This window comes from Daphnia carinata, chromosome 9 (genome assembly GCF_022539665.2).
Source record: "Daphnia carinata strain CSIRO-1 chromosome 9, CSIRO_AGI_Dcar_HiC_V3, whole genome shotgun sequence".
Taxonomy (NCBI): Eukaryota; Metazoa; Arthropoda; class Branchiopoda; order Diplostraca; family Daphniidae; genus Daphnia; species Daphnia carinata.
Genome location: NC_081339.1, coordinates 4,528,290 through 4,540,905, shown reverse-complemented (window position 1 = coordinate 4,540,905; position 12,616 = coordinate 4,528,290). Strand labels below are relative to the sequence as shown.

The 12,616-nt window shown below is 40.3% G+C and overlaps 2 protein-coding genes and 1 long non-coding RNA gene across 3 annotated transcripts; 1 reads left to right on the top strand and 2 right to left on the bottom strand.

Annotated features, from left to right (window-relative positions):
* Positions 1–12: 12 nt before the first annotated feature.
* On the top strand, positions 13–1,976 carry LOC130688385 (uncharacterized). The gene is made up of 2 exons (XR_009000437.2): positions 13–152; positions 1,214–1,976. It is a non-coding gene; the product is annotated as an uncharacterized LOC130688385 (long non-coding RNA).
* On the bottom strand, positions 1,768–5,667 carry LOC130688354 (beta-mannosidase-like). The gene is given in 17 exon segments (XM_057511326.2): positions 1,768–2,106; positions 2,171–2,365; positions 2,435–2,640; positions 2,696–3,001; positions 3,064–3,192; positions 3,254–3,444; positions 3,502–3,692; positions 3,783–3,979; positions 4,041–4,182; positions 4,268–4,541; positions 4,598–4,619; positions 4,622–4,656; positions 4,793–4,941; positions 5,008–5,107; positions 5,164–5,212; positions 5,277–5,429; positions 5,498–5,667. Coding segments are annotated over 17 exon segments (2,718 nt in total). The 5' UTR covers positions 5,625–5,667; the 3' UTR covers positions 1,768–1,854.
* Positions 5,668–7,556: 1,889 nt separating this feature from the next.
* Positions 7,557–12,215, bottom strand: LOC130688358 (G protein-coupled receptor kinase 5-like). Its single transcript, XM_057511332.2, has 12 exons — positions 11,841–12,215; positions 11,564–11,759; positions 11,187–11,282; positions 10,599–10,723; positions 10,279–10,532; positions 9,989–10,193; positions 9,757–9,903; positions 9,463–9,637; positions 9,098–9,376; positions 8,772–8,983; positions 8,587–8,712; positions 7,557–8,496 (listed from the first exon to the last, which is right to left on the bottom strand). Exons 2-12 carry the CDS (start codon positions 11,613–11,615, stop codon positions 8,467–8,469), a joined length of 1,701 nt encoding a protein of 566 aa, XP_057367315.1. The 5' UTR covers positions 11,616–11,759; positions 11,841–12,215; the 3' UTR covers positions 7,557–8,466.
* Between the last annotated feature and the right edge of the window lie 401 nt (positions 12,216–12,616).

The window sequence follows — 12,616 nt, the reverse complement described above, 5'->3', positions numbered from 1 at the left end:
ATCACGGTTTTCTTTGTGGTTTTACATAAAAACAGTTTGATGTTTTCCAATTTGAAGCCAAGCAAATTTTCGAACATGAATAGAAGCAAAATATTGAAGAGGAAAGCTAAAATAGTTTGCCCACTATCAAGCAAATTTATGTGCAGAGTTCTGTAAGTAACAAAGGCAAACGTTCTACATTATGGTAATGGTGTTGTCACGGTGTTAAACGGAGTCGAAAGTTACCTACCCTGGTTTTTAAGGGTGGTTTGTGAATAATGAAAGATTCCTTTCAACACAGAACAAGGAATCGTTTTTCTATTTTGAAGTATTTTAGTCTTGCAATGATTTACTCAGTAACATAGTATCAACTATTCGTGGATAAATATTTTAAGCTTGTGGTACCAACGTTGATGTGTTACAAAATTTGTCCCTCGCTTCTACTCATAGTTTTTACGATGATAAGTTTCACGGTCTTATCCGAGAAAAGAGTTGCAGTCTACTGTTTATAGATAGCTTGACTGATTGTTTCCGGTTTATTTATATACACTTCCCCCTTATACGTCAGAAAGCAAAGTTCGATAGCAGAAAACAAAAAATGGTAACTATAGCACCCAAATTAATAATAAATAAGCGTCCCGTATCCATTCTTGGATACTATTTCCTTTCCTTGGCAACAAAACTTGATACGCCATTAGTGTGCTTGGCACGTATCGATTCTATAAACAGTCAAAATATTAAGATTCCCAGAACGCCCAAGGGAAAATATTATATTATTTATTATGTAACCGGCTTTGCATCATAACAAGGCAATCGGGAATTCTTCTGTCCAGTAGAGAAGCTATTTGCTCGTTTTTCGGCCAATTGTTTTCTATCATTTTTCATGGCAAAGCCATATATTTCTCGTACATTTGTGATTTACAACTATATTGCTATGAATCCTCAGTTCTAAACAAAAATTGGCGTCTATGAAATTGTCATGTTCAATTTACTTGCATGTCTTTATGGATGGTAGTTCAAGAAATGTTGGTTTCATAGTTTGTTTTCGTTTCCTATTTGATGACGTTTTCCGTTCCTCCAGCAATAATTCGTTATTGCCGTTTGTGACCCATCAATTCATCAAAGAGATTGCAAAATGTGCTAGTGACAACAATATAGCAGAATATTGTGCCACTTTAACGCGAGCAACAAAGTTAACGCTTGAATTACTAACACATATTTTTTTTTTTCCTAGAATCAATGAAGATTGAATTCTTTGCAAGTATTTTAGACATCCTGGCAAGACATCGTCACAGGAAAAGAAAATGGTGGAAATGAATTGAAAGAAAGTATCAATTCGCCGATTGGGTTCTAGATATTGACTCAATCGATAAACTACAAAAATAAATCAGCCAGTGCACGCCCCCGATGGATTGGACGCATGTACGTGTCATTTCTACGGCCAGAATGCAACGTACTATATCCCAGTCATCGCGATAACATGACTATCCTCTTCCATGTTGTGAAGTCTTTTTTTCCTTGACGCCATGCATCTAAGATTTACGATCAAGCGTGCAAAGTCCTTACAACCACCAACCGGGATAAAAGGATTCTGAGTCGTCGATCAATCAGGTACGTGCACGCAGTGTGTATAGGCTATATCCACTGTCCTTTGCGTACAGGCAACTACCCACTCAATCACCCGACACATTCACATCATACTTGGAAGACCAAAACTAAACGACGTGGCCAAATCCTCGCCTACAAAAAGTTTACATCCATGAGGAAAACAAAATCAATGCTAATGCACCATTTTGCTTTGATTTATTTAGAAACCCGGGCTAACCTGAAAAGCCTTAAACTAATGAAAAATCAACTGAAACGACTTCTCCTTTTTTAACGGATGATTTCAGCGAGATGAGCAACTTTAAGGTCTTCAAGGAAGGCTTTCGAGTCCGTAATGGGTTCCGGTGACAGGAAAGAAACAGTTTTGGTGGCCGTAGGCATTAGGAATCCATTGTCCGAGAATCGACCTTTGCGATCTGTAATGGTATCAAGCCAGACAAAAGCCGCAGGATAGTCGGTCGATAACGACACATCAATTACCCAAGATGACTCGCTTTGGTAAACCTCGCCTACGCCTGTCACCTTTAGACGTCGTAAACGAAAAGAACTTAGAAAAATATAAAGCAAAGAAAAGTGAAAATCATACTTGAACATTGGCTTTAACCAAGTTAGTGATGGCGGTGAAATTACTAGGGTAAAGGTAACTATCAGGCGCTAGTAGACGGCCTGTTTGAGGGTCTTCGTACGTGGCTGTTAAGAAACATGTTTGTCTTGAACATCCATTATCGGACAGCCAAGAATCGAGTGGTTTTTGCCACTCCAACGACGAAAGTCCGTTCACCTACAATCCAATTAGACAACTTGTTTGATTTCTATAACTTGATGATTGCTTTCATGTTAATCAAATTACATTAGGAAGCCTTTCGATGACGACTGGGTTGATTTGTGACCAAGATTGGAGTTTAATAAGAAGAATGCCGGGCACCATATCGGCTCCATTACGATAGTCGTGCGGATAAACTGCGACATTTCCATCACGGATCCACAGCATGAAAGAGAGCGGAGCAAAGAATTTTGTGGCGAAATGATGTAATGGCTTCCAACGTCCACCATATTCTATAACATTTAAAATTCTATATTAAGTTTAAATGTTATGGGAACAAGTTATTACCGATAGATGCCCAAGAAGGTCCTTGCCAAATGTCTTGCAGTTGCCAATAGAGTGAGCCCATGCAATGTCCAAGTCCGTCAAAATCCAAGTATTGCAACCTTCTATAATGTTCCGATTCGATCTTGATAGCTTCCGCTTGATGCATTTGCGTCAGATAGATCATGTCGAGGAACTGTTGCTCAGGCGTAGTTACTCTGGCCTTTCCAAGTTGTCCTTCTACTTGCAAAACTAGTTCATCGTTGCCGCCTGGGTGATGTTGCCTAGTGAACAAAAGCTGTCCGTCATAATGCCAATCATCGTCTTGCCCTGCAAGTCAAATTAATCCAAGTTTACAAGATTTACCGTCAGGGAAATTAAAACTAGCATACCAATGGGATTAGCGGCTGTTGTCCACGCATGTACAGAGGGCAAAGCCTGGAAACCGTATTCAGTGGCCATTCTGGGCTTTAGATATGTTTCCCAATTCCACATATTTCCAAAATAGTTGTAATAGTGCACTAAAAGTTAAAAATTAAGGGGAATAAAATTAGTTTTAAACAAACGAATTAGAAAAGATACCATCGCCGTATTCTTCCATTCCTGGGTTTTGAGAGACGTAGCCTTCTTCTTCGCTACGTTTGCCGTTAGATGGTGAAGAAACGGTGAACGGGCGGGAAGGATCTTCTTCATTAACAATCGTCTTGATTGTGTCGACGTAAAGCTTAATGTAATCAGCCTTATATATTTCGAAATTGCTCGCTGTTCCATACCTGAATATATATATAATTAATTTTGCCAAAGTATAATTAGAAATTTGGTTGCATCACCAGTTCTGTCGAAGTGCAGCCTCATTTTCATTATTTCCAGCCCAAATGAGTACAGATGGATGTCGTGATATGCGTCTAACTTGCTGGCGAATTTCAGTCGAAACAGTTTCCAGAAATAGGTCATTTGCTGGATACATGGAACAGGCGTACATCATGTCATGCCAGATAAGTATACCTAATTCATCTGCAATCTATACAAAGGACAGCATTGTTAGCGTCACAATAAAAATGTAATATGCTATTGAATATCAACAAAGACAGTATGCATCTCTGATTGTTACCCTGTAAAATTCGGTGAATTCATAAATACCACCACCCCAGATCCGCATAGCATTCATATGTGCTGCCTTAGATGCTGTCAACAGTTCTCGTAAATATTGTTCTGTAATTAACTCGGGAAGAACAGCAGACGGAATCCAATTGGATCCTTTCAGGAAGACGGGCTCACCATTGACGCGAAAATAATAACTTCTGCCGACTATTAAATTATTTTTTGAGTAATCCATGAATATGTTATCACGTTTTCAAATCGTAAATACCTGTCAGATCATCCTCAACCAATTCAACAGTTCGAAAGCCGATTCGATCTTGCAGTGTCACTGTTTCGTCGCCTTCTTGAAATTCAAATTTAATATCATAAAGTTTTTGCTGGCCCCAACCGTTGGGCATCCATTGCTCAATCTACATAAAAGGGATGGATGCAAAACAGTTTGTAACATCAATGTAGAGTGGAAAGTTTCCAATCCTGAAACAAAACGACCGTTACCTGCGTGAAGGGAACATTAAAAGTGAAGAGGGACGAGGAAACTTCTCTGTTGACGTCTCCATTTAAAGTAGTTTGTTCTACAAGTGTATGGATGACTTGTTCGCCGTCAGAGATGGTAATTGTGAATATTCCACTGTGATCGACACCGGAATCAGGAGTCTCGCAGTGAATTTTGATGTCAACTTTCCATTGTTGTAGCGTTTCGTCTCGTTCGAATCCGACCCAAAAGTCACGAAGGGAAACGCTGTTGTAAGCTTCTATCTTGACTTCATGCCTTTGAAAAAATAATTGAATTCGTCTGCTATTACATAGTTTCTAAAAATATGATACCATAATCCGACAGTGGGAAAGCGGGTCCCCAATCCCAGCTGAAAGACGACTGCATCTTCCTGATGGAACAGTCATTAAATAGCTGATAAGTCTAAATTTGATTTATAGCTATTTTGTCAGTTCTATATAGGGGCATGGGCGTATACATTAAGGTCTGGATTTAATAATATAAAACTAAAGGGAGCAAAAGGAAACCTGATGTGATTAGCGTGGCACTCCCCTTGATAGGCTGGATCAAGGCATGTCGGTAAAACGGGGTAGGCGACTGCTTGTTCGTCGTATCGATCTTGGGCGTACTTAACGGGCGACTTGAAACGTACAACAAGCTCGTTGGGACTGTCAGTCTAATAACAGAGAAAGTTAATCAAATCATTTGGTAGGATCTCTAATAACACATATCATTGACATACCTTGAGGATATTTTTGACGTCGTACTTGTAACGAACAAACATGTTGTTAGTAACACCAAGTGGTGATCCATTCAGTTCAATGTCTGCTACTGTATCAACACTGATTGAATAGAGCAATTAGATCAGCAATTTGTTAAGGAAAATTGTAAATTTTACCCATAGAAAACGAAGTCAACAGCCGAATACGATGCAACAGTTGATGACACTGTGAATAAAACAAATACAAGTTTTGGTTTTCATCCATGAATTAGAAAAAAGAGTTTGCAAACCTTGGAAAGTGAGAGAGTAATCCCAATCTTCATACGAGACCCAGCGATAGTCTAAATCGTTGAAACGAAACAGTAACGGCCCACCGGTGAATATGCCCCCCTTTTCCAGATCAGTATAGATGCTTCCTGGAACAGTTCCGGGAACTTGTATGCCTGGGGAAAAAAAATTAAGGTTTTCTCTTTGTTTAGGCTGTCTAAAATGATTAATCAAATGTACGTACTTTTATTAGGCAGGGCAGCATTCCAAACGTAGCCTTTAGCAGTTGACAGGTCAATCAGTTCAAATGCTGCAGTAAAAGAGAGTAAAACAAGAGGTAAAAGTAATTGTTGCATTTTTAAAGCTTCCATTTGCAGAGCCGTTCTTTTTCAGGTTGATTACTCAGCAACAAATCTAAAGAAAAATAAATAATTTATACCTTTTCTTATCATAAGTTGTTTGTTAGCTTTTACTTATCTCCTGTCGATATATCGGCATAACAAAAAAACCCGTACCCAAACTTGGTACTCTCCTGTTATTAGATAAAATGTCGGTATAGAGAATTGAACCCGACGTATCACGTGATGCTAGCGTGTAAAGATGTTGATCCAATGTGCGCAGCATCGTCGTCTCTTTGACGCGCTTTTGAGAAGACAAGCATCGCCACTCTATTTTGGCCATTCCTGGATTACGTCAAAGTGGGTCTGTCTGCGGAAGGGCGGTTTGTAGTAGCATATCCTTGAGTATACACACAAATAAGACGACACAAAGCTTTTCGCTTTTTATCCGACCAACGTTCGGAATTTATATCTTCGTGGGCTTTTAGTGAATTCGAGAGCCAGAGTTTTGGGTTATTTAGTTGTTGCAGTCGGAGAGCTCATGGATCGATAACCGGAATGAAGCTCCTCCCTCCCCCCGCCAGTCGTAGTTATAGTCAAAGAAGGATGGGGAATACAAGCTCGAGATTGTTGTACGTGTGTTGGTTGTTTCTTCCGCTAATCGATAACTAAAAAACTCGCCCCCGTTTGACTTCATCATCTCTCATTGATTCTTTCCCAAATTGTCATGTACACAGTACAAAGATGATACATGAAAAAAAAAAGGGAGGGCAGGCATACAAACAAGAAAACAAAAATCATTAGAAGAAAGATGGCCGAGCATTTAATGTGATATAACAGAAAGTTGACGGGTGGACGAGAGAGAGAGGGAGTAAATGTTAGAGATAAAAAAAAGAGTTTGATCGAGACACAAAAAAAATTAAATATTAGATATCATATTACGTCCCACAAAAGGAGAAAAAAAAAGGGAGTTGTGAATGGGTAATACAAGGGGAAAAGACCTGGTCATAAGAAGGGAAAAAGAAGGGGGAGTAATTGGTATCTTTACATTGTTGCAACAGCGACGCAACTAGAGAAAAGAATGGAAAGATAATAAACACAACAAACACCATCTTTCATCACGTGTCAAGAATTACGGGAAAATAAAAAGAATTACATACAATCGCCCAACGCAATTAGATGCAACTAGAATCATCCCCAGCGCCGTCTGTGATTGATCGTTAATCATCCACACGATAATAAATTATTACTGCACCGAAAAAAGGGGGAAAAAAAGAATTTTTCACGAGAAAACACAGAAATCTGGGAGTGGCACTCGTATCCCCCTCACGTCTTCACATTTTCAAATGAAGAAATTTTTTCAATTTCAAAAATGCATCAAACATTTGAATGATGCGTGTCTTAAATGGGGAGGAGAGGGAATTAGGCAAAGAAGAATAAACTAACCAAACATATGCACACATACATACACGCAATATTTGGAGTGTGGGCGCACACGTACAACCAAGAAATTAAAAACACACATTTTTTTTTTTTACAGAAAAGCACAATTACTCTTTTCCGTTTTTTTTCTTCTCTTTTTTAAAATTGACAAAAATTGACTCGAACATATCGAATATTATTTATGTGTTTTTTTTTTTTTTTTTTTGGTTCTCATTTTTCTTTTTCAGGGAGGGAAGGGGGCGGGATCGTCACGTAAGACGACAGAGAGACCGGAAGTCCGTACACATGCGTTGTATAAATCAACGTCACTTTTGAAATATCCCATTGCAATTAATAATAATAATAATAATAATTGGGGAGAACAGAGAGTAATGTTCTTTTTCCTACTATCGATCATCTTTCACGATAAAAATCAAACGCAAATGGAATTGAGAGTTATTAAATAAGCAGCAGTCAGCAAAAATTGTGCACACGATGTGTACGTAATACGTAATAGGTGCGTTTTGTCTTTTCTTGAAAAAAAAAGGGAGTTTCATTATTATTCTTGTCTCGTAAGCGAAAAGGAATCTGTCAAAGCTAAACCGTCTGATCGGGGAACCTACGAAACTACGATATTTTAGAACGAGACGAGAAAACAAATACGGGATGGCAATGACGACAAAAATAAAAGGGAAAGAAGAGAGGGGAAACAAAAGAACCCTGACGTGTGCTGGCCCACGACCGCCTTCGATACGCATACAATAGTTAAGTGTACACACAAAACGGACATTTCACGATGCACCGACAGTTTGTACTTCAGAATGAGGGAAGTGGGGGAGGGAGAGAGAAACAGGAGGGGAAGTTTTTTTTGCGCAATTGTTGGCCAGTCAGAAGAAAAATGGGAGAAACGAAATGAAATAAAAGGTCAGAGACCTTACTGAGCAAAACACAATGAGGTGTGTGAAAAAATTGTCAAAATTTTGTTCCTAACTGAAATTTCCTATACGATCTTTCTTTTTAAATGACGTCACTCGGATGACGTCATTTAAAAATTTAAGATAAATGCCAGAAAAGCTCTCACTTTTTCTTTATCTGAACGACCTATCAGGACAATCAAAAGAAATCCAGTCGATTAAAAGAATTGGGGAGAAAAATGTCTCTCTGATTTTAGTAAAACCAAATTGAGAGCGTCCTAATATATCAGGGACGGCGACAAGAGAGTATGTTAGACATAATGGGTTAGATTGGTGGTGAGTTAGGAAGAAGGGCAACGAAACTTTATGCTACATACATACAGAGTTGGTAGAAGTCGGTTGCAGTACGTGACCTCTCTCTCTTCATTGTGGCGATTGAAGCGATCCATCAGAGGGTTGCATCCAGATGATCTGCCGTCATCAATCCAATGAAAACGACCGGAGAATAAGAAAGGAAAAAAAACCCTGCAAATAATATCCTATTTCGTACGATAGCCGGGTTGCTTCCTCTGTAGAAAGAAATGGAAAAAGAAAATCATGAAAACAACCACACAAAGTTATTTACTTGACCAAGAATTACACAATTAACAAAACTTTACCCTTCGACGGAACGGGAAGCAGCTGCGGTTTTCCGGAGCTGGTGGCTGTTCAAGGATCAAATCGGGAGTGCGAGTTTCATCCGGGCCGAAAACATTGAGTTCTTTGTAACACTCCGTCTCGATCATCTTAAAACATTTACAAAATAAAGAAAAATGAATTTTTGAAAATGAATCAGAGACATTACTTCAGTCTGCCACGGGATGGAAACAGAGCCCGTGTTGAATTTGGTGTAGAATGAATCATCGGTCGAGTCGAGACTGACGCCTTTGACGGTTGAGAATTGCTCAATGTCTAAAACATCCTTGGCGTAGACGGCATGCGGATCGGGAATGAAGGGAGGTTCACAGATGCCGGCATCCAGCCGGCGCCAGTTGGTACTCCGGAAATATTCGTGCGCTATTGCGTTGAGAATCCACAATTCATCATAAAAATAAAAAAACAGAACGACGTGAGATAGATAAGAAAACGAATGTTGGCGCAAAAAATATTGAAAATGATTTATGCACTTACATTTGACTTGGGTGGCGCCGTAGCGTCCGTGAGCGCATCCCAGCCTGTCTTTTGGCTGTTTCTTCAGAAGCTGCTGGCAAATCGACTTGGCTTCTTCAGTGAACTTGGATGAGTAGGATTCCTGCGACTCGCGAACTCGTCGATCCACCTCTTCTCGCTTGACTTTCTCTTTACGTGCTCGAAACGGCGCTTGGCCTTCAATCATTTCGTAGATCAGACAGCCGAAACTGAAGAAATCCGGACTGAACGTGTACTTTTCATTGTCAATCACTTCAGGGGCTATAAAATATTGATTTAAAATAGCAAAAAATGGAATTCGGTCATAAAAAACATGGATAACATTTAAGTTCAAAAAAAAAACTGACCCATGTAGCCGACGGTGCCTACTCTCCCACGGACCATATCACCCTCGGGTATATCGACGGCCAGACCCAAATCGGATATTCGGACGTGACCATGATCGTCTAGTAGAATGTTTTCTGGCTTACAGTCTCGATAGACGATCCCTTGTGTGTGCAGATGCTCCAGACCGCATAATATCTAATCAAGACACGAAAACAAAACAACAAAAAAATCCAATTAACAAAGTCTTCGACATAAACCCCCATAGGGAAGAAATCGATAACGGACGATGGGTGCAAAAAAAAAATGATCTAAACCTCGGCTGAGTAAAATCGTGCCCGCTCTATTTCGAAGCCCGGCTCACCACCCATGTTGTAAATGTGGAATTTGAGGTCGCCACCGTTCATAATGGTCAGCACCAAACAAAGAGCATCCTTGGTTTCGTAGGCGTATGCCAAACTTACCTAAAAGCAACAAAAAAAAAAAAAAAAAAACAGTTGCAAAAATAGAATGGGAGAAGGAGGGTTTCAAACAAAACAGTCAACGCACGACAAAGCGCGAGTTGATCCGCTGCAGGATCTGTTTCTCTATGAGAACCATGGCCTCTCCTTTGCGCTTCTTTATCCTCTTCTTCTCCAGTTTCTTGCAGGCGTACATCTTGCCGGTGGCCCGCACCTGACAGGCGCACACCTCGCCAAATCCTCCTTTGCCCAAGACGCGATACATTCGGAACGTCTTATACGTCACCGGTTGGCTATGGAAAAACGTTGAGAAACAAAAAAAATAATAATAACTGTTAAAACAAAAACAAAGTTGTGTCACTGGGGCATGTGTGATACCTCTCCAGCCATTTCCACTGTAGGTAACGGTGAAAGTACATTGAATTTTCAAACTCCTTGAATGGTTCGCCGGCGAGATAACCTCGGACAACGGCCGTGCATGCAGCAAACACGTCCTTGCTGCCTTCATGCAACCTCTCCTTGCATTGGCTGATGATGTCGTCGTTAATAATCTCGACAGACTCTTCGGCTCCTGGAGCTAAGAATCGCCTGTAGATCTCTTGGGCGCTATCCTCTCGTCTGATATCCTCTAACTTTAATTTTATTTGAAAGGATAAAAATTAGTGTTTCACTCGTTGTAATTTGTGCAGTTGACAGACCTCGTATTTGTCCATAACGTCTAGAAAATTATTGTAACGTTGATACTTTTGGCTGACTTCGCAGAAACGCCGGAACAGTAACCGTCCGATTGGCTGTTGGTCGATGATGAAGCAATAACGTACATCTGTTTGGCCAACGACAGAAAAGATGGTAATCAAAAGAAAAATAATGGCACCATCATTGTCGTGACTGGATGGGAGAGAACCCATTAATAGAAGTCTCTAAATAGGCATTCCAGTTCCCTCAAGAGTCGCGGTCAAAATTCGTGAGCCATTACCACTACATAGTAGTCCGGATATTAAGCCATTTTCCAACCCGGCTTACACACCCAAATCTAAGGGCACAATATCAGCTCTACAACTACATCCAGGAGCGGCTGGGCGTTGTAATACCGAGATAAGCAAGCAAGGAAATAAAACATAGACCATCCCATTCATCTACCAATGACATTTTTATGTGTGGCCAGTAGGCAACTTTAGAAACATAAATAGCACTGGGTATGTAATCCACAACAACTTGGAATACATCAGGCACCTAAACTTTTAACTTGCTGAATAAGTGGCTTTATAGTTTGTAATTCGGTTTACCTAGCTTCTCCTTCAGGTCCATGCAGACCGAAATGTGTGGAAATTGGAGAATCCTTTTCCATTTTTTGCTTTTGCCTTTGTTGCTGTCACCACCACCTGGGACACAAAAAAGAAATATGTTATAATGTCGTTGTGCAGATTGTGCATGTGTGAAGTGTTTGTGGCATGCTGGTATTGATTTGACGCCAACCAGCATGAAAAAATGCCTGTTTGTCAGACATGCTGGCAATATGCCACCATTTATAATGAACACTCAAATGAGAGAAGAGTATGGGTCACAAAAAAACAGAGAAATAATACTAAGGGAGATGTACAAAACAATGTGGCAAATCCTGAATGGACAATAAGGTATCACTATCTTTTTAGATTTTCTTTACCTTCCCTAGCCTTGAGGTAAACGGTGTTGGCGACAATGTTTTCCAGCTCCATGAGTTCCAGTTTGCCCGCTTTAAGATGCTTTGGGTCTTCAAACTGACCCTACGTCTCTCTCTGCACACCAATCCCCTGACTCTTTGGTTCAGACAGAGTCTCCAGGTAAGTCTTCCACTTGGCAACAACACTGTACTGGGGAACCTGTGAATGAAGGCAGAACAAGACCACAAGAGCAATTAAACCAAAAGAACTGGTGTCTGAGCAGCAATTGAGGACAGAAACCTGAGCCAAAGTGACACACGCACTCAAACACACACAGTGAGTCGGCTAGCATCGGCTGTGATGGCAAAGTATCAAGCTATTGAAGCCCGAAACAAACGCAAACGAAAGAGAGAGAGAGAGGTGATGATCAAGAAGTTCTTGCATTCACTGTGTCATGATGGACGTTGTCAGACGTAACATGCTGTAGTCGGTTATGGTTATCTATACTCCACTTTAAAACCTATTGCACATATACATACAACACAGTTCATATACACACACACACATACCCCACACACCCTCTCTCAGCTCTCGCTATCGGAGCAGCAGCAGCACACACAGCACAAACAAACTGTCCAAGTCCGGGTTCTGGAATGTCGCCCTGTGGCGAGAAAAAAATGAGAGAAAGGAAGAATACGGAGGTGCTGCCACCTCGCTTTGCCGTGAATATGCCAGTGGGTGGGGTTTCTACATTGAAGTTGGAAAGAAGTGAGGTGGGAGGATGGGGACCCGAACAAAAAAGGGGAGGAATCGGGAGAGACTGGGACACTATAAACGCCAACACTCCCAAAATGTTCCGAACCAAAAGCAGAAAAAGAAACCCGAAAGTTTCTTTTGTATTTTTTTATTTCATTTTATACATATGTGCATATTTTTAATTTGAAAGAAACTTGAAAAGCTGAGAAAAGTAAATCAAACACTGTTGCCATTGTAATAGCAGACTAACTACAAAAGGAAATATGATTTTAGTTTAACGTGTTCCTGCATGTCTGTCGTTGCCATCCCACCATGACTAT

Bases quoted from the DNA above. Each gene is read 5' to 3' on its own strand.
- LOC130688358 (XM_057511332.2), bottom strand. From the start codon at position 11,615: ATGGAGCTGGAAAACATTGTCGCCAACACCGTTTACCTCAAGGCTAGG. The intron at 10,724-11,186 runs GTAAACCGAATT...TTGGCCAAACAG, and splicing joins GGACCTGAAGGAGAAGCTAG to ATGTACGTTATTGCTTCATC. The intron at 8,984-9,097 runs GTAAGTGCATAA...TCAACGCAATAG, and splicing joins CGGCGCCACCCAAGTCAAAT to CGCACGAATATTTCCGGAGT.